At 34.0% G+C, this 24,815-nt stretch overlaps 3 protein-coding genes across 7 annotated transcripts; 1 reads left to right on the top strand and 2 right to left on the bottom strand.

The window, feature by feature from the left end:
- The first annotated feature begins 446 nt into the window (after window positions 1-446).
- LOC146959429 (uncharacterized) lies at window positions 447-1,593 on the top strand. Its single transcript, XM_085740958.1, has one exon. It carries the CDS (start codon window positions 494-496, stop codon window positions 1,388-1,390), a length of 897 nt encoding a protein of 298 aa, XP_085597084.1. The 5' UTR covers window positions 447-493; the 3' UTR covers window positions 1,391-1,593.
- A 2,448-nt stretch (window positions 1,594-4,041) lies between these two features.
- Window positions 4,042-16,321, bottom strand: LOC146959428 (SET domain-containing protein). 4 transcript variants are annotated; one of them, XM_085740956.1, is made up of 13 exons: window positions 16,014-16,321; window positions 15,821-15,931; window positions 15,670-15,729; window positions 15,421-15,528; window positions 14,483-14,552; window positions 12,874-12,947; window positions 12,718-12,798; window positions 12,167-12,202; window positions 6,000-6,083; window positions 5,720-5,853; window positions 5,006-5,094; window positions 4,710-4,858; window positions 4,042-4,507 (listed from the first exon to the last, which is right to left on the bottom strand). In XM_085740956.1, the coding sequence occupies exons 1-13, from the start codon at window positions 16,260-16,262 to the stop codon at window positions 4,499-4,501; spliced, it is 1,254 nt and encodes a 417-aa protein (XP_085597082.1). In that variant the 5' UTR covers window positions 16,263-16,321; the 3' UTR covers window positions 4,042-4,498. The 4 variants fall into 4 exon arrangements, with proteins under 4 accessions (XP_085597082.1, XP_085597080.1, XP_085597083.1 ...); XM_085740954.1 differs by having other exon boundaries at window positions 4,042-4,470; XM_085740957.1 differs by having other exon boundaries at window positions 12,874-12,914.
- A 6,260-nt stretch (window positions 16,322-22,581) lies between these two features.
- Window positions 22,582-24,491, bottom strand: LOC146959427 (uncharacterized). 2 transcript variants are annotated; one of them, XR_015024954.1, is made up of 5 exons: window positions 24,272-24,491; window positions 24,000-24,093; window positions 23,641-23,704; window positions 23,383-23,555; window positions 22,582-23,289 (listed from the first exon to the last, which is right to left on the bottom strand). XR_015024954.1 is itself a non-coding variant. In XM_085740948.1 (5 exons), exons 2-5 carry the CDS (start codon window positions 24,006-24,008, stop codon window positions 23,126-23,128), a joined length of 396 nt encoding a protein of 131 aa, XP_085597074.1. In that variant the 5' UTR covers window positions 24,009-24,093; window positions 24,272-24,491; the 3' UTR covers window positions 22,584-23,125. The 2 variants fall into 2 exon arrangements, 1 of the variants encoding a protein (XP_085597074.1); XM_085740948.1 differs by having other exon boundaries at window positions 22,584-23,289; window positions 23,397-23,555.
- Between the last annotated feature and the right edge of the window lie 324 nt (window positions 24,492-24,815).

Below are 24,815 nucleotides of genomic sequence, written 5' to 3'. Positions count from 1 at the left end.
ACAAATTAAAAAAAAGAGTAATTTTTATCTAAACAAAATTCATCGATAATTTCTAATTTTGAATCTAACCGGTACTAAGAACATTATCTCCATCCACAATGGAGACATCCATTTTTTGGTACTTAAATGGTCTCACATGTACAGATCACTTATTTATAATTTTTTAATAGTAGTACTGGGATAAAAGAGTAATGGTCCCGCTTAAAAGTGTGGGTCTTAACTAAGACTTCGGGTCTTATATAACCCTAAAAAGATTCTTCTCAATGGGGTACCTATTATGTCATTAGGTACCGAGTTTTAAATGATTAAGACCCACATTTAAGACCCTCGCGTCAAGATGGTCTAACCCAAAAACTTTGCCGTTTTAAATAAAAAATATCAGTATAATATTGATATTGACAAGTAGCAAAGTGGAAGGAAGCATAGATCTTATAATTGATGATGCATTCATTCATTCATTATACGTGATTGTTAACAACGAAAAGAAAAGAAAATGTTGACAAAAGGAAAGGGTGGTTTTTGGACAGTGTTAGAAGCAGTGAGAGTTATTCACAACAAGAAGCTCGTATTCTTGTTCATCTCATTATTCACAACACTTCCACTCTCATTTCTCTTCTTCACACTCTCCATCACCACACACACCCTCCGTTCCCATATCTACCACCTCGAAGCCCTCGCTCTTTTCACCTCCACTCTCATGGAAGCACGTCACGTTTGGCACGAATCACGTGACAACGCGGTTTATCTCCTCCGTATCAGAGCTCTTTTCTTCCTCATCTGCCTCCCGCTCTCACTCGCCGCCGCCGTTTCATCCGTGCACACCACATACAACTTCATTAAAGGCAAATCGGTTACTGTTAACTCCGTTGTTAACGCCGTTAAAGATAATTGGAAACGGCCGTTGGTCACCGCTATTTTTGTTTACGTCATTCTCTTCGCGTTCTCACCCGTGCCACGTATCATCGCTTCGGGATTCTCATCACCGGAATTGCGATTCATGGTTATGACGATCGGGTTGGGTTTTGAGGTTTATTTGATGGGGGTTATGGGTTTGGGCATGGTGGTATCCGTCGTGGAGGAAAGAACCGGTTGGGAGGCTATCACTGTCGGGTCGGGTTTGATGCGGGGAAAGAGGTTAATATTTGGGTGGTTACTTTCGGCTTTATTCGTTTTGGTTTCAGGTTTTATGAATGGGAGAGTGGAAGTGTTGTTGGAGGGTCCGAATTCGGAGATTAGTGTCTGGGATAAAACGGTTTTGATTTGTTCGTATGGGTTTATTGTACTTTTCAGTTATGTTGTTACTACTGTTTTTTACTGTCATAGTAGAATTCTTCATTCACACGAAATACAAAATGATGATGATTGTATTTCACTCTCATCCTCACTGTAATTTTTATTTTATTCTTTTAGATTAGAATTAATTACTTTACTCCTTCCTTGTTATCTAGATTTGAGTTAATTTGTAATAGTATAGGAGTAGCATATCTTTCTTGTTCTTTAAGTGGAAAAAAGTTACTACATTGTAATTGTACATGATGTAAACAATGGGTCCAACACTTTGTTGAATTTCATCCGGCAACTACTTTGTTGTAATTTTGATTGTCTTCGATCCTCCCAAACAAAAATGACAGACAGACAGACAGACAAAGTACTGCTATCCTATGCACTTTAACAAGATCAGCTGTTTTGGAAGAACCCAAAAAACACACAGCACCTATAATATAAAGAGAGAGTAGATTGTGGTTTTACATTTCTGGAAGAAAAAAACAACTGATATCTAACTTCAATATTTTCTGTATCTAATGCGATATAAAATGAGGGTCACATAATGCATGAATTTGAAAACGGTATGAGCTCCTAGCAGGCCTAAATCTCATCTTCGGGCCGGTTGTAGCCATTAACTGACCATCAGAGAAAAAGAGTAGTTCTCCAGCCAGTCAGAAGTAGATTTGAGAATGTAGGAAATCTTGAGTCATTTGTCTTCTAACATTAATTAAATTCTTTCATACAAAGGAGGAAGAATCACAATCAAATGGCTACATACAAGCGTGGAAAGCTCATTTTATGTCCAAAGTTGGATAACGGTAACGTTTGAAGTTAACATATGGAACATAAATTTTTACAATCCTTATATTTATTAGACTAGCAATCTCAAAAATGGCAGTTCTTCGGTTGCCACGTTGTTTGGATGTTTAACCAGTAACCAATACTTAGAAAACAATAAATTAGTTTATATCTTTGAATATTTATCATAAGAGTTGCATTTGCGCTCCTCAATTAATTGGATGGATAATGAGGATAACATCTTAAGTGCTTGTATCTCTTTGTTCATATGGCGCCTGGCCAGCCTACCATCAGATTGTGCAGCCTCATGACTAAATGGTTAAGCTCTGATATTCAAAAGTGAATAATGTTGGCAGAGGTGATATTAGAAGCTTGACCAATATTTAGGGTAGGAAGATCTGTAACAACTAACATTTCAAAAAAAAAAAATCAAAAAAATAAGATTTTTACCCACACTTATGCGTGGTACAAGATAGAACAATTTTGTGATCAAACCTCCATCAGATTGCCAAATACCATGTAAGCAAAACTTTACGGAAGTGTCGCATCAGAAATCCCATGATATCAAGTATAAAAAAAATATATGAAGGATTACAATTATTTAACATGCACATTCCATGCATCAAGACACAGATAAAGCCTAAGGCAAGAAAGCAAAAGGAAATCTTGTGCATGTAAATGTGAACGGTTTGATTAAGGAATCATAAAAAACAGATCAAAAGTAACATTGTTTGCCATCATCACTCATTACAATTGCTTCTGAAATCCCATCATGATTTAAGAAATCTTCAGATGGAATCTATAAAATAGTTTTAGCAAATTAATTAATAGGGGTCAAACATAAAAAAAATTAAAAGAAGTCTCCATTCAGTAACAATACCGGAGATAAACCCTTTGTGCTTCCCCGTGCTCTAGAGCCAACGAGTCGTTTGAAATTGAAGTGGTTAAATAGAACTAAACAAATTTTCAATGCTCAAGAAAAATTCATGAGAGCCAAACATTGGACTACGAGATTGAGAGCTAACGAAGTTCATAATTTTTTAAGGTTCAAGATACTTGAGCTTCTTTGGCTATTGGAGTGACAAGAAGAAATAAGTTGGGTTCGTCATATTCATCGATCAGTACCAAATAAGGCATCTAAATTCTAGGTTCTAATACAACTTATAGTGCTTGATACCAGACCACTGACTTTTGAGGTGGTAAGTTATAGTTGCACGGTAACATAGACGGTCTGTTAAAGTTTGAATTTATAAAACAAATTTGCAGTTGGTAGAATTTATTTTCAGATTAGTGCAAAATTCTAAAACAAACCGATACTTAGCCTTCTGCAACATAAGAGGGGGCAAGAAAGGCTTGCAAGAAACTTAGTATCCCGAGATTTGAACAGTTGACACAGCTGTGTTATGTTATCTCTTTTGATAATCACTGCTATCCAATAGAAATAAATTTTAAAATTCAAGTTGAAACTTGACTATAAAATGACAATTCTCAATAATTCTGAGCCTATTACTTAAAATGCTTGGGGATATATAACTTAAGCCAGAAACTAGGCTAGATAGCACTATGGAAAAGTAGGCCATTTTGATAAATTGTTTTCAAAGTAGAACATTTTTATCAATTTTTTTGGAACATAGGGCATCAAAAAAACAATTCCACAATGGGTCCAACAATTTCAAGTTGATATTTTAGTTGACTTTCTAACTAGGGGATAAAAAACCGGTTTTAAAAAATGGGGTATCAAAAGTTAAGAAATTTAAAAATAGGGGATCAAAATTGCATTTAAGACATTTAAAAATGAATGAAAATACAGGGTGCCCAAGTTGGTCGCCACTTTGCATTTAAAAAGAATAAATAACTTCAGTATAGTATTTAGTTTTTTTTTTTTTTTTAAGTTCCCTAGAGGCTAGAAATTCAACCCCGACCCATGCATATATAATGCAATGTTCCTACCAACTCAGATATACTCACGGGGACGTATTTAGTATTTACTTGTCATTAAATAATTATACCAGTACGTACACTAATATGTAAGACCAGATATATATCTCTCTGATTGTGATATCAAATGGAGGAAACACATCATGCATGAATTAGAAATTACAAAACTAGTAACATTGAACTACACAAAATGGTAGATTACAATATGTAACATCCCAAAAAATATAAGAATTCCCAACCCAGCGGAATTCAATCTCACCTTCCATTTGTGTTAATTCTGGCCTACTTCATAGTCCTCCTGTGGCTGTAGCCATTTACTGACCATCAAGTCAAGGAAAAACAGTAGTTCTCCAGCCAGGTAGAAGCAGATTTGAGAATGTGAAGCTCGCCGTGCAAGAGATCTCGAGCCATTCGTCTTCTAACAGGAAGTCTTTCACTCGAGGATGAAGAATCGCAAGAATCTAATGACTGCATACACGTGTAGAAAGCACATGTTTCATGACCACTGTTGGAACAAAAAGATCTTTGAAGTAACATATGGAACATTGTAACAATCCTTATATTTTTATTTGACTAGCAATCTGAAAATTCTCGTGTGATTAAAATGTCCAACCAAATACATACACACTTAAGTAGCCACCTTGTTTGGATATTTAACCAGTAACCAATAGTAAACAATAAATTAGATTAAGTCCTTGAAAGTTTACCATAATAGCTGCATTATGCTCCGCAATTAATTGGATGAATAATGAGGATAACATCTTGTGTGCTTGTATCTCTTTGTTCATATCCTGTAAAGGGCGCCTAGCCAGCCTACCATCAGTTTGTGCAGCCTCCGTGACCAAATGGTTAAGCTCTGGCATTCCATCAATACAAATTCCAAAAGTGAATATTGTTGGATATAGGTGATATAACAAGTTTGACAATTTTTTTGGGTGGAAAGACCTGTAATTATTAACAAATAACTCCTAAAAAAATTAAAAAAATAGTATTTTTTACACACCCTGAAGAGTGGTACAAGAAAGAACCCGAGCAAGTGCACGAAGTGATTGTGGCACACCCTTCCCTTTTCCTCCAGCAGACTTCACCTCCCTATGTGATCACAGCTCCATCAGATGGCCAAATACTGGCAAGTATGTAAGCAACACTTTAGAGAAACACCACATCAGAAGGTCCAAGATATCAAACATAAAAAATATGCAAAGGGTTACAACAATTTAACATGCATGTTCCATGCATCAAGACACAGACAAAGCCCAAGGCAGGATAGCAAAGGATGTTCCATGCGTCAAGACACAGATAAAGCTCGAGGCAGGATAGCAAAGGATGTTCCATGCACAAGTCACAGATAAAGCCCAAGGCAGGATAGCAAAGGATGTCCCGCACACGTAAATGTCAAGATGTGATAAAGGGAACAGATCAAAGGTAACATTGCAATTTAACCATTGAATGTCGCTAGCTGGGTTCATTGAATGTGCTTAATATTGGTTGAAAGGGAAGGGAAAGGCAATTGACACACACACACACACACACACACACATATTGTTTTTCTGCGAGAACTACACCCATGAGCATTACGGACAGTTTGGACTCACAATGCAAAATCTTATTATTATATTAGCCAAAAGACCCCACTGCCAAGAATCAGGAAAAAAATCAGAATATATTATCTAAATTATTCAGCAAAACAAATATAAAATTAGGAATAAGTGCAAACTTGATTGTGAAGGAATTCACAGAATACTCCGAGCCCTTTGCATCTTTGGTTGGAGGCACAAAGTATTGCTGCAAGAGTTCCAATTTTGTGTGACGCAGAGGATCATGCTTAGGTATATCGTACTGGATCTGAACCTGAGAAGTGAGAATGATTAGCATTATTATGAATCAAGATAGCTGGTGCAATCAAGTCATATTAACAATAAAAGCCACAAGCCAAAGGAGAAAAAAACACATCAGCCCGCATTGTATGATACTTGAAATCCAATTGAAAGGAATACCTGATCATAAATGTTGTATGGAATTGTAAAACCAAAGTCCAGCATCAATGTAGCATTTGAAAACTTTCCATATCTTATAAGCACCTGAAACAAAAAAATGCACAAAATTGTCAACTAGGTAACAAATTTTATAAATTGATAATCAAACAATGACAGGTGATTTGAATATCAGATTGTTGTTTAAAAATATAGTAACAGGAAGCACAGGTGGATAAAAAAATGTAATATCACAAAAGTCCTCTACTACCATATCGCCTAGCCACCTATTTTTGTAGGTCGCTGTGAAGAAAGTACATGATGTTTGAAGTTGAATTCCATGAAAACAGTTAGAAAAGCTTGAAAGAGAGAGAGAGAGAGAGAGAGAGAGAGAGAGAGAGAGAGAGAGAGAGAGAGAGAGAGAGAAGAGAGAGAGAGATTGTAACAGAATTCTGTTATTGTGTTATTCAATTCACAAATGAAGAGGGAATACAATATTTATAGTATGTTCTAATGACAGCTGTACAATATAAAGAGCTTAGTCATTAGCTTAGAATACTAAACTGTATTAGCTACTTAAGCTGACTTAGCTTAATCTACATACTCTAACATTCCCCCTTCAAACTGAGGGTGTCACAAACCCTCAGTTTGTCTCTAAGATAGATGAATCTGGCAGTGGACAGAGGTTTAGTGAGAACATCTGCCCACTGATCTTGAGCAGGCACATGAGAGACCACCAGCTCCTTTTTGATAACCTTTTCTCTGACAAAGAAAATATCAAGTTCCATGTGTTTTGTTCTTGAATGAAGCACAGGATTGTGAGCTAAAGAAACTGCACTCAGATTGTCACAAAAGATTTGAGGGACTTTACTTTTTACTTGTAGTTCCTTAAGTAAAGACTGTATCCAGATTATTTCAGCAGAAGCTTGTGCAAGACTTCTGTACTCAGCTTCTGCATTGGATCTAGCAACAAGTGTTTGTTTCTTTGCCCACCAAGATACCAGATTAGGACCCAAAAAGATGCATTCCCCAGAAGTACTTCTCCTGTCATCAGGGTCTGAAGCCCAATCAGCATCACAAAACCCTGTGATTGCAAGTGGCTCAGTAGTACTGGCAGGTGTGAGAAGCAGGCCATGATGCAGAGTTCCTTGTAAGTATCTAAGAATTCTTTTAACTGCTTTCCAGTGCTCCTCCTGAGGTGCAGATAAAAATTGACACGCCTTGTTCACAGAGAAGGAGATTTCAGGCCTTGTAATAGTGGCATACTGCAGAGCACCAACTATAGACCTGAAGTAGGAAGGATCAGAAACATTGTTGGAACCAAACTTTGATAATTTTGTGTTGGATACCATAGGTGAGGCCATACTGTTTGCATTTATCATGTTGGCTCTTTGAAGCAGATCCTTAATGTATTTAGATAGGGACAAGAGTAGAGAACCTGATGGTGAATGGTGAACCTCTATGCAAAGAAAATAGTCCAATTTTCACAAATCCTTGAGAGAAAATTCTGAGTTAAGCTGATGCACCAGTTGTTGAATGGCAGTGGTAGAGTTCCCTGTGATGATAATATCATCCACATATACTAGAATAAAAATACATTGAGTTTTAGTATGTAGGGTAAACAATGAAGGGTCACATCTGCTTGACTTAAAACCAAAGGTAAGAAGAGTTGCTTTGAGTCTTTCAAACCAAGCTCTAGGGGCCTGTTTCAATCCATAGAGTGCCTTATTTAGCTTACACACCAGGTTCTTGTCAGAGGCTTCAAAACCAGGAGGCTGCTCCATGTATACCTCTTCAGTAAGCAAGCCATTGAGAAAGGCATTGTTTACATCAAGCTGTTGGAGAGGCCAATGTTGAGTAATGGCTAGAGTTAAAACTGTTCTCACTGTGACTGGCTTAACAACTGGTGAAAATGTCTCTGTAAAATCAAACCCAGCTTACTGATGAAACCCTTTTGCAACCAGGCGTGCCTTATACCTATTAACAGTACCATCAGGGTTCTCTTTGACTCTGAAAACCCACTTGCACCCTATAGCATGTCTGTTGGCAGGAAGAGACACAAGTGTCCATGTTTGGTTATTCATCAGGGCATTAAATTCATCTTTCATAGCCAGATGCCACTTAGGATCTTTTAGAGCAGTTTTGTATGATGTAGGTTCAACATGTGTGAGTAAGAGAGTGGGATGAAGTCTGGCTTGGACAATACCAAGCTTGCCTCTTGTTCTCATAGAATGAGTGTTGTTAGGATGAATTCTATGAGGAACAAGAGGAGTAGACAAAGGACTAGTAGAGTGAGAGTCAATAGTGGTAGCAAAAGACTCAGGAGGAGAGTTTTGTGAAGGAGAAGGAGATAAAACAGTAATGGGAGTGGGATTTAGCACACTCATAGGTGTGTATGAAAGAGCAGGATGATGAGATGTAGCTGATGAGTTGACAGGAGTATGAGTAATAGGGGATGCAGGTTCAGATTCAATAGATGGAGGGTGGTGAGCAGACAAATCTGAACCAACAGATGAAGAAGAATGAGAGTTTGAACTGACAGTTGAGATAGGTATTGAGACAGGTGTACGTAAGAAGGCAGACAAAGTTGGACCATCTGGTTTAACATGGTAATCTGATTGAGAAGGAAACAGTTCATGAAAAGGAAATTTTGCCTCATTAAACACCACATCTTTGGAAACAAATATTCTACCAGAAGCATCTAGACATTTGTAACCTTTGTGATGACTGGAATACCCTAAGAACACACACTCCTTGGAATGAAAATCAAGTTTGTGAGAGTTATAGGGTCTTAAAAATGGGAAACAAGCACACCCAAAACTCTTAAGAAATTTATAGTCTGGAAATTGGAAAGTGAGTAAAAAGAAAGGTGACTTGTTAGCTAAAACTGGTGTAGGCAGTCTATTAATGAGGTAAGTGGCTGTGAGAAAAGCATGATCCCAGGATTTGAGGGGCATTTGAGCATGGGATAAAAGGGTGAGGCCTGTTTCTACTATGTGCCTATGTTTCCTTTCAACAGACCCATTTTGGTGATGAGTATGAGGACAGGTGAATCTGTGTGATTCCAAGATCATTGAGATATTTGGTGAAGGGCAAAAACTCACCACCTCCATCAGTTTGAACAAATATGATTTTGTGGTTTAATTGAAGCTCAATCATAGTCTTAAAATTCTGAAATGTGTGGAGTGTGTGGGATTTAAGTTTCAAGGAAAATATCCAAGTGTATCTAGAGTAGGCATCTACACAAATAAGGAAATATGTATATCCACATGATGACTCAACAGGTGCAGGACCGCACAAGTCACAGAAAATTAACTCAAGTGGTTTAGTATATGTCATTTTAGATGCATAAGAAGGAAGTCCATGAACCTTACCAAGACAGCAAGCATTGCAAAAATCTGAAATATTTTTATTTGGTAATTTGACATTACAAAGTTTGATAATGCTTTGAAGCACCTCATGATTAGGGTGTCCAAGCCTACTATGCCAAATGCTATACAAAGAAGGAAAGGACTTAACAGAACTACTAGTTGAACCATTTGATAAGTGTTCAACATTATTACATTGAAATTTTTTAAAGCTGAGACTATGATTGACTTCTAAAGGAGTAAAAGTTGAAGAAGTATATTGAGCTGAAACTTTATTGCTGACTCTAGGAGTATGGCAGATAGGAGCAGGAACCTTGAATGACTTGGTGTCCTCAAACTGATAGAGGCCATCAGGTCCAAGAACACCTCTTAGGAGCACCTTAGAAGAGTCCTGAGATTTTACAAAACAATGATTAGCATGGAATTCAAAGTAAACATTATTGTCTTTTGCAAACTGACTGACACTAACAAGATTTTTGGTTATAGAAGGAACAAGCAACAGATTATTGAGTTTTAAAGTAGTAGTAGGGTGTAAAGGAGAAGGAAACTGTAATGAACCAACAGAGGTGATGGCCAGACCTTGTCCATTTCCAATATGAACTTGATTAGAACCTGAGAGGGACATAGAATCCATTAGGTTAGAGGCATCTGGTGTGACATGATGAGTTGCACCTGAATCTGGATACCAAACATTGTTGAAAGAGTTGTGTGCTTCAGAACCTGTCAAGTAGGCTTGAGCAGGGTATCCTTTCTGACTACCAGCTTGAGAGGGTGGCCTAAACTGACCAGGTGCTTGAGCACGAGGAATAGGCTGCATCCACACATTTGAAGGAGCCCCATAGGTTGAATTTCCACCATAACCATAGCTTCCTGGCATTCCATAGGGACTGTAATAGTCAGGTTGAGGTGTGGAGAAGCGAAAATGGCAGTAACTGGCATCATGTCCAGTCTTGAAGCATATCTGACATTGAACATAGGGTCTACCACCAGAATTTCCAGCAAAACGGCCACCACGGCCTCTAAACCTGCCTCCACGGCCACCACGACCTCTGAACTGACCTCTCCCCCCAAAATTAGGGTTAGGATTGGGAAATTGATTATTTCCATGTGCATCAGAACTGAAACCTTGAGAATTAGGTTCAGGAGCACTTGTTTCAGTAAGATTAACAGACACAGGTTCAATAACAGCAGCTTTCTTAAATTTCTCATTGCGAGATTCCTGAGCGAGAAGCTGCGATTCAAGCTCGTCAAGGGAGATAACTTTGGAGTTTACGCTAGCAACAATAGCGTTGAATTCTTCAGGAAGTGCTTCAAGCACAGTTTCAATTAGATCCCTATGAGATATAGGATCTCCAATTGAAGCAAGAGACTCTGATATGGTGCGAACACGAGCAATAAACTCAGCAACGGTGCGTGAGCCTTTGGTGATGGATCGGAGCTCCGATCGGAGTTGACGCGAACGCGTCTTCATCTGAGTGTAGCAATAGGTATGGATCTCATCCCAAACTTGATGCGAGAAACGAAGATGAACGAACCGCGAGAGAAGCGATGGCGAGATCGTTGACAGAATCCACGTACAGAGCAAGGAGTCTTGCTCTTCCCATGCGGTGTACGCCGGATTTTCGTTTCCGGCTTCACGCACCACGTCGGAGAGGAAAACCGGTGGAATCGACGGCAAGACAACGTGTTTCACCATTTTTGTTCCACGAAGCACACCTTCCACCTGCTGCTTCCATTGAAGATAATTCGTATCATCAAGTTTCACCGAAATCACTTGTTTGAAGGTTTTGGATGCTGCAACGGTAACGCGCTGCGTAGTAGCATCAGAAGAAGAGGAATCGTTTTGAGAGGCCATGGCACTGGATCAATAAGCTCTAGATACCATGTTTGAAGTTGAACTCCATGAAAACAGTTAGAAAAGCTTGAGAGAGAGAGAGAGAGAGAGAGAGAGAGAAGAGAGAGAGAGAGAGAGAGAGAGAGAGAGAGAGAGAGAGAGAGAGATTGTAACAGAATTCTGTTATTGTGTTATTCAATTCACAAATGAAGAGGGAATACAATATTTATAGTATGTTTTAATGACAGCTGTACAATATAAAGAGCTTAGTCATTAGCTTAGAATACTAAACTGTATTAGCTACTTAAGCTGACTTAGCTTAATCTACATACTCTAACACATGATTCCGAAGCACTTTGAGTCTAGGATTCTCATTTAAGTTTTAGTAGGAACGAGAACTAATCTTTTGAAGCTCAGTAAGAAGCTTGTGGGGCTCTAAAAACCAGGGCCACATAATGGAATTTATCTTTTTCTTTTAAGTTTCCAGTTCTAAGTGAAAAGGACATTTACCATTATTATTGAGCTATACTGGTAGTTTGGTTGAGCTTCTATAATCGGCTTATGCAATAGCATATTTCAAAAGTCTCCAACGTACATGCATTGACAGGGGAATCGTTGACAGTTTAGCTTGGCGTACTATAATACTTTACACTATATCTTCTTTCTATAAATTTTATTCAAAAGTGAGATACAACACAGCACAAAATTTAATGTAGTGCTGGTTTGTACAATCATTAAACAGAAGGAATCAACTATGAGTTTTTCAGAAGCAATCCACTGGTTAATTTAACTGAGAAAAATAGGGAAAAGACAAATATGAGAAGAGGCTGTCCAAATCTTAATGGTAAATTATCCAATAAAGATTCAATATTCAAGCTTGCAGAATAGAGAAAAAATAGGTACAATTTCATCACTCAACTACTAGTACAAATGCAACGAGAATAGGTGACAATATATGCCATATAGTTTTCAATAAAATAGTATTTGACCTGTTCACCAGGAACATAATCACGATCAGAGATCACCTGCACATAATTGCAAAATTAAAATTGAAGTGTTGGAATATCTTCACAAAATCATATCATATGTATATTGTAGAATCTAGTTATCATTTATTTGAGAAGCAGTGTATTGTGTACTTTGCATATTTAATTAGATTTAAGAGTCTATTCTAGCGATCTTAGGCTTGTACTAGTGGTAGTATAATACTTGACCTAAATTATTAGAATACATAAGCGTTGATGCTAACCATTTAGTTTTCTTTTTCTGTTTCATTTTTTGTTTTGTATTTTATACATATCAAAATATCAAATGATTTGAGTATCCCATCTCTCGTTTTCTCCTACACAAAATTTTCGATCTATGTTCTAGAACAAGAATAACTGTGTAGCATGAGATTTAATATGACAACGGTGAAATATTAACGTCCAGGACCATACCGATGGAATTTGACTTATATGTAGTGGGAAAAATGTTAAACAACCAATTAATTAAGCTTCAATAACCATTGATAGATATAATGAAAGGCAAGAGAGGGTACTTCTGAGCATTTATTGTCGTCATCACTCATTACAATTGCTTCTGAAGTCCCGTCATGATTCAAGAAATCTGCAAATGCAATCTATAAAATGGTTAGCAAATAAATTAATAGGGTCAAACATAAAAAATAAAAGAAGACTCCATTCAGTAGCAATACCAGAGATAAACCCTTTGTGCTTCCCCATGCTCTAGAGCCAACTGGCCATTTGAAATTGAAGTGATCAAATAGAACTGAACAATTGTTCAAACTCAACAAAACAAAATAAGTTATGTTTATAAACACCTTTTAGAGTTCAACTTGAGTAAAGTTACAAAAGAGCCAAAAATATGGAACTAGCATGATCAGGAAGGTCAGACGCCACCAAACAAAGTCAGGACATAAAAGATCAAAAGACTGTCAACTAGGAAAACTAGGAAAACTAGGAACACCCTTTGTGCCTCTATTAAAGGAATTCTCTAAGAAATCTCAAAACCAGAGTTCGAAAGAGAAGCCATAAAAACTAAATTACTCCAATTTGAATCCTAGCTTTACCCAACAACACAATTTCATCAAGAAAACATGTTTAGAAAACCCCGCCCACCCTATTTTTACACTGTTAAAATCCAATGCTCAAGTAAAACTCCTGAGAGCCAACACGGGACTATGGGATTGAGAACTACAGAAGTTCATAATTTATCAAGATTCAAGATATTTGGCTCTGTTTGGCTTTGGGGTGAAAAAAAAAACAGTAGTGTTCATCATATTATCAATACCAAATAAGGAATCTAAAATTTGAGTTCTTCTAATACATTTTAATATTTTATAGTCTGTTTGATACCAGAAAAATCATGTCTGCGGTAGTAAAATAGAGCTGCTCATTAACACAAACGGTTTGTTAAAGTTCAAATTTTTAAAAACAATATTGCAGTAAGTAGAGTTTATTTCCAGAGATGTGCAAACTTTTCATTTTGCCATCGAGTATAATTTATTGAACGTGGGACTTATAAATTTATTCTTTTTTTGAAGGAGTTATAAATTTATTCTTATTAATACTTTAAATTAATTTGCTCATCATCCAAACAAAATTGATTCTTTAAATTCATTTTTAAAATGTTATTTCCAAATACAGTTTTCGTTTAATCTCAGTTTTTTCATAATCAACTCTCTCAGTAGTAATTCTTTCAATGTCAGTTCTATCAAGATCTAAAGCAAATGGATACTTGGACTTCTGGTACAGATAAAGTTGACAGAGCACAAGTTGACACATGTGTTTTGACATATTATTCCATATTTCACCACTGCTACCCAATAGAAAGAGAGTTAAAAATTCAAGCTGAAACCTGATTATAAAATGATGATTCTCGTAAAATTCTGAGCCAATTAATTAATAAAATATTGGGAAAAATATGACTTAACCAGAAACTAGGAAACTATTGAGTCAATTTGCTGATATAATAGTCAGATAATCTGGCACGTGCCAAGTCAAATGCACAGTGAGGGAGGGTGTGGAATGATAGAATGCAAATAAACAGTAAGTAAATGAAAACTGCTCACTAAGATGTTACAATGGCAACAAATTCCAAGGCAGTGTTTGAGGTTTCACAAGTGATGATGTTAACAAAAAGATATGCAGAATTTTCAAGACATCAACGACGTGAGAGGCTCTAACTAATTCAATGTCAAGCTTGCTTGTTTGCAGCTCTTTCATATTCTCATTCTCATACACAAAGAATGTACTTTATCAAGCATACTGGAGAAGGACAAATTTTTCAAGTGCCTGATTTACCTAGTGCGCATGCATGCATGAAGTCCTTCCAAGTAAAATCTCCAAAACATTGACAAAATGATTGAAAAACCTGAAATAAAAGGACAAAATTGGTCGTAAATAGTATTCAGAAGCTAGAATATTCAATTAGCATCTTTCAACTCAGAATAAAATAAAGAGCAACAGCCAAGCTTTTTCACACTAGCTGAGCTTGGCTACATGTATCAAAATAAGACTATAATACCCAGTCGTGAATCAAGTCCAAACTCTCAAATAATAAACTGACACACACACACACACACACGTACAGGACACACAAGATTGAGAGATGAAATATTTCACTAAAAAGATCTCTGAGGAGAGAGAACAAGGGATATCAAAATGTAAAAAGCTCATTGAATGTTCACAAGTGAATTAGACACGCGTGCTCGTCTTTATACTATGAGTTCAACTAAATACAACTTGATTGATTGTTTTCCTCGAGCTGTTAGGCAGTCTAACTATAACCTACAACCTGAAGCCCAACTCCAATATGCTAAAAAAATGCCTAGCCTAGGCATTAATAAGGCTAAAAAGTGTGCTGAATGTTGTAGCTCTTATATTAATTACACACAAATCAAGATTTAGGAGCCAACTTAATTTATATACTTAAATGAATGAGATTCTGAGTGTCTGACCCAATCCTAATTCCTATAACATTGTAAAGTCCATTTAATTTAATTTCTTCATTCTAATATAAATAATCATCAGATTTTCTATTAAAAAAAATTAATTAACTGTACGAGAAAATATCTTGTTATATCCCAAGATAGGTAATGCATTACTCTAGCCAACTGCATAACTACAAATGCAAATAAATGCAGACATGGACAATATATGATAGATAGAATCATAATTCACGTATATGGATCAAAACAACTCATGCATTCAATAGACAGGTAAGTATGCAAAGTACTCACGGGCTTGATTGCCAAAAAGTCCTTTTCAATTTGAGACTTTTGGTAAATAGTTTCCTGATAAACTGAACTTCGACGGATCATCTCCAACTCGCTTTCATTCCAAAATATCTATAAAAAAAACAACCACAAACATAAATAAATTATTTGAAAACATAAAATTGACATTTAAACAAATAAGCTGGTATTAAAATAGCTTATAGTAATGCCTTACACCATACATTGTAAACATAAATAAAGTAAAAAACTTGCCGTATTATGCATCTCGGCTTGCGGGGGAAGACAGCTGACATAAGGATGCCATTCAGAGTCCTGTCATACAATGGCATGTTGTTTTGTAAAATTTGCAAGAGCTCGAAAACTCGCAAAAATGTAGATGAAAAGTGTGATACAATACAAGTACCTGGCCCAAATTCTTGTGGATTAAAAGAACAGTAGCAAGTTTTGCAATATTTCCAACATGTTCACTGATAAAAGGTTTGATTTCAGGAGGGAGATTATCCGGAGTTAATTGCTGCAAAATCAATCATTGTGTTGTGAAAGTGATGTACTATATGATAACAATTAACAATAGAGAATTGAAATGGGAAGCGTACCACAGAATAAGGAACTTGTAAAATGCAATCACCGGGGTGTATTGATTTAGAGGCAAACAAGGAGTTTCCATATGAAGAATTGGAAATGGAAAGGGAAGAAGAAATGGTGGAAGAAGCTTTGTTCTCCAACCATGGCAAAAAATTGTGGAGAACGGAGTGAGATTGAAATTGGGGAGAAGGAGAAGAAGAAAAATTGAAAACAACGGTATGCAGAGACCAGCGACGAAGGGTTGCAACGCGAAATGACATTGCAATGCGTTCAGTCACAGTGAGATGGAGAGTGTCTCTCGGTCAAAATGGATAGACATGTTGGATGGATTGATGGAATGCGTAATTTATAGAATTATAGTAGTTTTTTTTTTTTTTTGATACATAATATAATATGGTTTTATTGTATTAATTAATTGTCAAAATATCTTTGATAATAATTATAAAATAAACAATTTATTTAGTCATTTTTACTTTTTAGTCAAACTATAATATATTTTGTCAAATAGTTAGTTGTTAAAATTCAACATTAACATTTAGGTATCCCATGAGTTTAGCTCATAGTTGATAGGGACATGGTCGTTCCTATGAATCCGAAGGCTCGACTTTGTAAGCGAAAAGAGACCCGTAATAAAATAAAAATGAATTTTTTTTAAAAGAACAATGTTCTATTTAAATTTTTTAAAAGATAAATACAAGGTGTTGTATATATGTTGTACACGCAAAGATGAAAATCACTCATGTATACATAAGGAACCTCAAACTACCATCCCAAAAAAACACCCTTTGGAGACCCATATCTTGGGGAGGCCCAGTTCCATTGAGCGGTTTGCACACCTCAAAGTCCGGCTTTGGATAGGACATTACATAATATACATAGAGACTAGAGAGAGTTCGAACCTTAAACTCTTCACTTTTTCATATTTAAAATGTGCGAACTTCAGCCACTATATTAAAGTCATTGTGAGCATAACTTAGTTGTTATATGTGAGGGATGAGGCGACTCGAAAAAGGAAGAAAAAAAAAGGCCGAATGAATATATATTCGGGTGAAAATTATCTTTTTCTTTAAAAAAAATGGGATAAAATATTTGAGTAAAAATAGAAAAAATAATAAAGGGTTAATATGTCTTTACCCCCTGTAATTTGGGCGAGTTCCGGTTTTCCCCCCTGTAAAAAAGATTCTTTCGATTCCAACCCTGAAATATGAAGATTCCGTAGAAAACCTCCCTGATCCCATTTGACACACTTCAGCTGATGACGTGGCATGACGTGGCGCGCCACTGTGTTTATATAAAAAAAAAATTGCCTGCCACGTGTGCATTTATGATTTTTTTTAAAAAAAATTAAAAAAATCTGGAAAAATGAAAAATAATGAAAAAATATTAAAAAATTCTGGAAAAATGAAAAAATAAAAAAAAATTAAAAAACGAAAATCATTTTAAAAAAACATTAAAAACTGAAAATCTTTTAAAAATAACAAAAAATCAGATTATTTTTAAAAAAAAAAAGATTGTTTTTTTTTAAATTTTAAAAATAACAAAAAATAAGATTATTTTTTTCGAAAAATAAAAGAAAAAAGCAGAAAAGACATTTAGATTTTTTTCAAAATTTAAAAAATTAGAAAAAAGTTCGAATTTTTCTCGAAATTTAGAAGATATTTAAAAATACTGGAATTTAATTTTCAAAATACTGAATTAAATGCCAGTGGAAAAAAATCTGAATTAAATTAAAATTATAAAAAATTGAAAATATATTATTATATAATTATTTTGATTTTGAAAATTAATTTCTAGAATTTTATTTTATTCGAAAATATAATCTAGATGAACAACAGGATACAATGGATATTGATTGACACCAGTATATAAGTCATGTTATACAATGGATATTGATTGACACCGGTATACAATTAATTTCATGATCTAATGTTATGTTTTTTTAATTATGAAAATACTTTCCAATATTTTGATTTTTTGTATAAAAAATAAAAAAAACAAACTTTTAAATTTCGAAAGAAAAATCTGAACTTTCATTTTTAATTATATTCTTATTATATTTATAAATTTCAAAATATTTTAAGTTCCTGAATTTTTCATATTTTTATAAAATAAAACTTCTTACTTTCGAAAAAAAATATATTAATTTTTTTCATTTTTCCAGAATTTTTTAATTATTCCGCTATTGAAAATAATATGGAAATATGAATTTTTTGAAATATATTAATTTTTTAATTTTTTTAATTTTTCTAGATTTTATTTTATTAAATTTTCTAGATTTTTTTTCATTTTACCAGATTTTTTAAATTTTTCCAGATTTTTTTACTAAATTTTCTAGATTTTTATTAATTTTTCCTTAATTATTTTCGTTTTTTAATCATTTTTATTAATATTTTTATTTTTGAAGAAGTTATTTAATTTTTTTGTAATATTTTTTCAAGTTTTAAATTTTTTTAATATTTTTTTTATTTTTTCATTATTTTTCACTAGCGGAAAGACGGCCACTATCGTGCCAGTCTGTCCGCTCTTTCTACTGCGCTAACACATGTGATTATTTTATTATGTTTGTTTGTATAATTTTGATTAAATTTTTTAAATTTTTAAATATTAATGGAAATTATTGATATATTGATTTATAAACAAAATATTGTCAAGTTATATAACAATTATTTATGAACTCAACATATTTTAGTTTGTCTGCATATAAAATAAAGAAAAAATAATGATCTTTTATTGTTTATTCTCATAGGAGTAATTAGTAACATCATAACATAAATGTATAAATGACATTTTATGTAAAAGAAACATTGTTATGATTGTGATAAAAGAATATCTTTAAAAACTACATTTTTCGTAAAGTCTCAATCTTCTGCTTCTATTTTCCCTTCATTAATGAGAACTTTTGTTGAATTTTGAGAAACTCCTCTCGATAAAGCTACATATAATTGACCATGACTAAAAACATGTCGTGGAAGATAGATTCCGACATTGGGCATGATCTGCCCTTTAACATTAATTTTTGCTCACATTTGTTACTAATATTTTTTTAGAGGATTTAAAATCCAATCTTTAACATAATATTTGTGCTCACGTTTGTTACTAATATTTTTTTCTAGAGGATTTAAAGTTCAATCTCTAACATTATTTTTTTCTCACGTTTGTTACTAATATTTTTTTAGATGATTTAAAGTCCAATCTTTAACATTATTTTTTGCTTACGTTTGTTACTAATCTTTTTTTTAGAGAATTTATAGTCCAATCTTCAACAATAGTTTTTGCTCACGTCTATTACTAATCATTTTTTAGAGGATTTAAAGTCCAATCTTTAACAATATTTTTTGATCACGTTTGTTACTAATTTTTTTTAGAGGATTTAAATTCCAATATTTAACATTATTTTCTGCTCACGTTTGTTATTAATTTTTTTTTAGAGGATTTAAAGTCCAATCTTTTCCATTATTTTTTACTCACGTTTGTTACAATTGATTAAAGACTAAGGATGAGTAATTTATATCAATAAAATAATATGGAATACTGTTTTTTGTGGAAGGGATATGAAAATACTTGACAATCTTTGTCGGTTGTATTGAGGGGAACAACACAGATGTACAACATAAAAGCGGCTGATAAAAAAGTAACATGAGTTGTTGTTTTGTGCTAGTTTTTTTGTGAGTTTGATCTTTGGTTAACAGAGGTAAAAGAGGGTTAACGGTGACGATTAGTGACATGGATTACCAATCCACGTATTATTTTATAATTGACTATTTGTATTTAAAATTAAGGGTATTTTTGGAAAGAAAAGTCCAACCCAAAGGTGTGCTTATGGATAAAAAAAAACACACTATCATAGTTTGTATAAGCAATTATAAACCAGCAAAGTCAAATAATTCTTAAAATTAATCGTAAATAATTTGAATCATAATCACTTATAAACCAGCAAAGTCAAATAATCCATAAAATTAATCCACTTAGATTAGTTGTAACATGAAAGGAAAAAAAAAACATACGGGTTAATTCTGAATTCTGATGCAGAGGGCGGAGAGAGGTTGAGAAAAACTAAACAATGCGGGAACGAACTATGAACTGTGAGAACCCTACTTATTAATATTTTTAATATAGTGCTAACAAATCTTTTTCTAAAAGATTTTGAATCATAATATTTTGCTCACGTTTATTACTAATATTTTTATCAGAGGATTTAAAGTCCAATTTTTAACATTATTTTTTTCTCATGTTTGTTACTAATCTTTTTTTTTGCTCACGTTTGTTACTAATCTTTTATTAGAGGAATTAAAGTCTAATATTTAACATTATTTTTTTCTCATGTTTGTTAGTAATATTTTTTTAGAGGATTTAAAGTCCAATTTTTAACAATATTTTTTGCTCACGTTTCTTACTAATGTTTTTTTAGAGGATTTATAGCCCATATAATATAGTGCTAACAAATCTTTTTCTAAAAGATTTTGAATCATAAAATTTTGCTCACGTTTGTTACTAATATTTTTATCAGAGGATTTAAAGTCCAATTTTTAACATTATTTTTTGCTTAGTTTGTCACTAATCTTTGTTTTTTTGCTCACGTTTGTTACTAATCTTTTATTAGAGGATTTCAAGTCTAATCTTTAACATTATTTTTTGCTCATGTTTGTTACTAATCTTTTTTTAGAGGATTTAAAGTCCAACTAGAACATCGACCCGTGCATCGCACAGGTCAAACCAACCAAAAAAAGTCATGAATAAGTTTTACCGGATAACTAAAATGTAATTGAATATATATTTTTTTTTTAGGGGAATTGAATAGTTCACATGATGATTATGATGTATTACACAATTCATATTAAATTGACATCGTTAGAGTTTGAGGCTTGAACAAAGAGAGACATTAATATATTTTAGAAAATTGCTATTTAGAATGATGCAGCCACAAATTTTAAGCGCGATACCTAAAGAAACTTATATTGAATAGTTAACAAAACTTAATCATTTTCCGTCACTTCAAATAAGATATTCAAAACATGGTAGGGTTTACAAAACTTGAAACTTAAAAGTAAATTTGCAAGTTGTTACTCGTTAATCATTCCAACACATGTAACCAATAAGATCAACATGCCTCAATGACTTATAAGATTCCAACTGTAACCAATATCTTCATTCTTATGTGGAATGTGTTAGGATTTACTTTATTATTTACATGATATCAAATCCTCAATGACTTATAGTGACACGCAAAGCAATTTTAAAAATGAATAATAGTATCATAGTAAGCTTAGAGAAGGCATCATACTATGAATATAACTCGATCAACTTACTATTAACGAAGCCTCAACAAATTCACATCTAAACCCTACAAAATATTCCTTTGGATGACTTAAAAATACTAAACCAATTGCCTTCCACAACCTCATAATCTAGGGTTATATACAAAACAATCCAAAGCACTACAAATGGAAAACTTCAAAATACTGTAAAGATCCAATATGCAGACCAATTAAGAGAGACTGACAACATGACGATCCCCAAACTAATTAATTTATTCGATAAAGAATAGACTGACATGTTAAAAGATGCAGGAAAAAAATGTGACACTTCATTCCAGCTCTCTCCACAAAAACATGTCTACTCTTAAAATAACAAAAACAGGACCTCAATATCTCTAAAAATAACAAACACAGAATCACAATAGTGCCAATTACTGCTAGGAAACAATAACAGAGACTGATACAAAACTGGGCGTGGGATTTGGCTGCTCCATTCAAGACATACTCGTAGACTGCTACTGATGAATAATTTGCCCAAAACTCCTGAACATCTTTGGCAAACTGCTCTGAACGAAAACAATTTCTTCTCGAATGAGTACGAATTCTCACCTCCTAATACTGATGCAATTGTTGTTTGTCGTCCATGTATCTGCTAAACCATCAAGAGTATGAATGAAAATAACGTACGGCAGGGAAATTAGAGCAACATATAAGTATTTTGAATCCCCGAATATTAGTTCACCACTTATGCTAAAAATATATACAATCTCACAAAAAAAAGTTGTTGAGCATGAATCCATTGTTTAAAATCACAAAAAGAAGCTATTCCAAAATAAGTCTCATCTCAATCCATCAAAAAATAATTATGTAGAATCCAACTAAAGTGCACTTAACCTATGGATAATGAAGCATACGACAGGATGGTTACAACTTACAAAAAACAAAATGTTGATACATCACTATTGAAAAACCTAAACACCACGAAAACATAAGTGTCTCTGATATGAACATCATATCATATTAAATATAGAACACAATATGAAATTTCATAGCATAATATTACCTTATGAGAAGGCAATCGATTTATTTGATATTTTTAATTATTTTCTTTGTTGGTATACACCAAATATGAGCTACTCTAACTTTCATCTTAAAATCTCTCTTTCCTCTAGTAACAGCTATAAGAGCGGAGTGTAAGTGTTGGCCATACTTTCAAATCAAAAATCACCATGTATAACCTTTGTTTTTCGTTTCCAAGCTACTGCAAGTAAAGAGATGAGTACCTTAGATATATACAGGGAGTTGATACATACAAATAAAGGTGCAAGTGATAACAACTAATGTGCATTGAATACGCATTACAGCTGTGTCTTTGTATCCTTTGATAACTAAATAATAGGCTTAGAGTTGCGACATCAATGAGAATAACTAAAATTGAGCAAAATTAGAGTTCCCTTGATAACTAAATAGTAGGCGCAGAAAAATTGGCCAAAATATAGTGTAACTCAGATTGTAAACTATACACCAACAAACTACAAATTTGTTTGAGTATATTAGTACATGAAATATAGTGTAATTCATGCTGGCTAGTATCTAATCTTCCTACACACAGGTTTGCAATACGAATTAAGCATGTAGTACAATGTCGATGCATAAGTTTCGCCCTCTAAATTAACCGGCCATAAACAAATAAGTGATATATTCAGATTAGCTATCCAGACAGAGAAGTAAATTTAACCTATAAAAAAAACACTACAGTTTTAACAATCAGGCTTACCATGCGCACCAAGTACACGTCTTTGTTTGTGCAAATTATCATCAATTAGATTAGGCGAAGTGTTATTCCAAACAACCTCTGGTCTGGACAGCTAATCAGAGACCATCAATGCTGCAAAAAGTCTTCGCAAATAATGTATGTTTCGACCTGAACTCTTTTGCATGAAATTAATGTCGGATACCACTGTCTCTTTAATAAAATCACCAACAACCGGATTTTTGGCTAAAACTCCATTGTCCACGCCTGAACCATGGCCTATATGTGATAAATTAATAATATATAAGAAAGAATGTCAAAAAATAGAAGTATAACTCTGCCAAAAATTAAAATTGCTTAAAGGTCCGTAACCGTAATCTGCTAACCCGAGTTGTTTGGTTTACTGCAACCTTCAATATTCTCAGTAGAGTCTGCATAAGGGCAAGATATGGTGAGGTTTCTCTGAAGCTTTGCATTTGATAAAACATGTTTTCCAGGTCCAAGAAGCTTAGAAGACTCTATGCTACAGCTGCTGCGTTTGAACACTGAAAAAATACATCCTTAGTGCCAGTTCCTTGAACCTTAAAAAGGAGAAGCATAATTACCATGATTAGTGAAAGCTATGCTTACCACTTGTTATATCACTCAATGGAAATCCTAAACCAGAACCTATGCGATTTTGGCACATTAATTCCTGACCATTGAAATACAAATCATTTGTAACCACCAACTCTAAGGTAAATACAAATAAGAAGGGCGATGGTGCGATCAATGCTAAATGGCTTAATGTAAAATCTTCCTTTGAAATATTTCTCCCTATGTTGCCATCTTAATTTGATGACATACAGAGCTTTGAATCTCTAACCCAAATCTCAAAACTATAATGTATGACCTTTGAAATATTACTCAATACTTCAACCTAAATACCAAATGAAAAAAATTAAACAGCAAAAAACCTATTAACAAATATGAGCTTTGCTATTTTTTACCGTAAGCATAAGTTATAGACGGATTATACTCGTTTCTCACTATAGTATCTCCATCTGTATACCAGCAATCTCTTTGCCACGAATTTCCCTCTGACTGTCACACAAATAATATATCACACATCAATCAAATTAACATCAACAGCTATCGCACAACACAATAACAAAATTTACAATCACATACTTTAAAGAACAAAACTGAATAGTCATAGTTATATTCTCTTTGGTTTTTTGAGAATCCAAAGGCACATTTTCATGATAAAATTGTGGCTTACTTCGCATTGACGCCGACGCCGACAATGTTTAGATGACGAAGTTGTTGAAGAGGACGACCCATTCACACATTTCTTGCTCCAATCGATCCCAATCGTTTCTATTTAGCTACTTGTTTCGATGCCATTTACAGTTCTCGCAGAACAAACAAAAATCAACAAAATAATTAGAAAAAATAATAATAATCAAAACAATTGAGTGAGATTTCATCGAATTCAACTATAATCGCAGGCGTGTTAGTGAAAGTTATTAGAGTGACAAAAATTGATGAGAAATGCATAAGGAATATTATTAGCTTAAGATAAGAAGAATTGAAAACTGACCTAAAAATAATGACGGAGCAATTTCATGAATCCGAAGTTGGCAGAATCGGGAGAAGAGATTCGAAGAGGTGAACCGCAAGCAAATATAGTTTTAGTGATATTGGTAGATAGTTTAGTGAATGCAAGCAAATATAGTTCTACTTTTATGGATCGTGTGATGCGTTGCTTCACAACTAAAGAGATGGAAATATGGCAAAATTATAGCAAACTTCGTAACAAAATT

This window comes from Medicago sativa, chromosome 1 (assembly GCF_051527215.1).
Source record: "Medicago sativa cultivar Bolivia chromosome 1, Bolivia_mono, whole genome shotgun sequence".
NCBI lineage: Eukaryota > Viridiplantae > Streptophyta > Magnoliopsida > Fabales > Fabaceae > Medicago > Medicago sativa.
Note: the sequence above shows the minus strand (reverse complement) of the source record. Positions and strands in the feature narration are given on the sequence as shown.

Coding starts and splice junctions, on each gene's coding strand:
- LOC146959429 (XM_085740958.1), top strand. CDS start 494: ATGTTGACAAAAGGAAAGGGTGGTTTTTGGACAGTGTTAGAAGCAGTG.
- LOC146959428 (XM_085740954.1), bottom strand. CDS start 16,262: ATGTCATTTCGCGTTGCAACCCTTCGTCGCTGGTCTCTGCATACCGTT. Junction 15,529..15,669: donor AAGCCGAGATGCATAATACG/GCAAGTTTTTTA, acceptor TTTTTTTTATAG/ATATTTTGGAATGAAAGCGA. Junction 6,084..12,166: donor ATTATGTTCCTGGTGAACAG/GTCAAATACTAT, acceptor TTTTTGTTTCAG/GTGCTTATAAGATATGGAAA.
- LOC146959427 (XM_085740948.1), bottom strand. Junction 23,556..23,640: donor ATTGAGTGATATAACAAGTG/GTAAGCATAGCT, acceptor GTATTTTTTCAG/TGTTCAAACGCAGCAGCTGT. Junction 23,290..23,396: donor CAGTAAACCAAACAACTCGG/GTTAGCAGATTA, acceptor TATCACATATAG/GCCATGGTTCAGGCGTGGAC.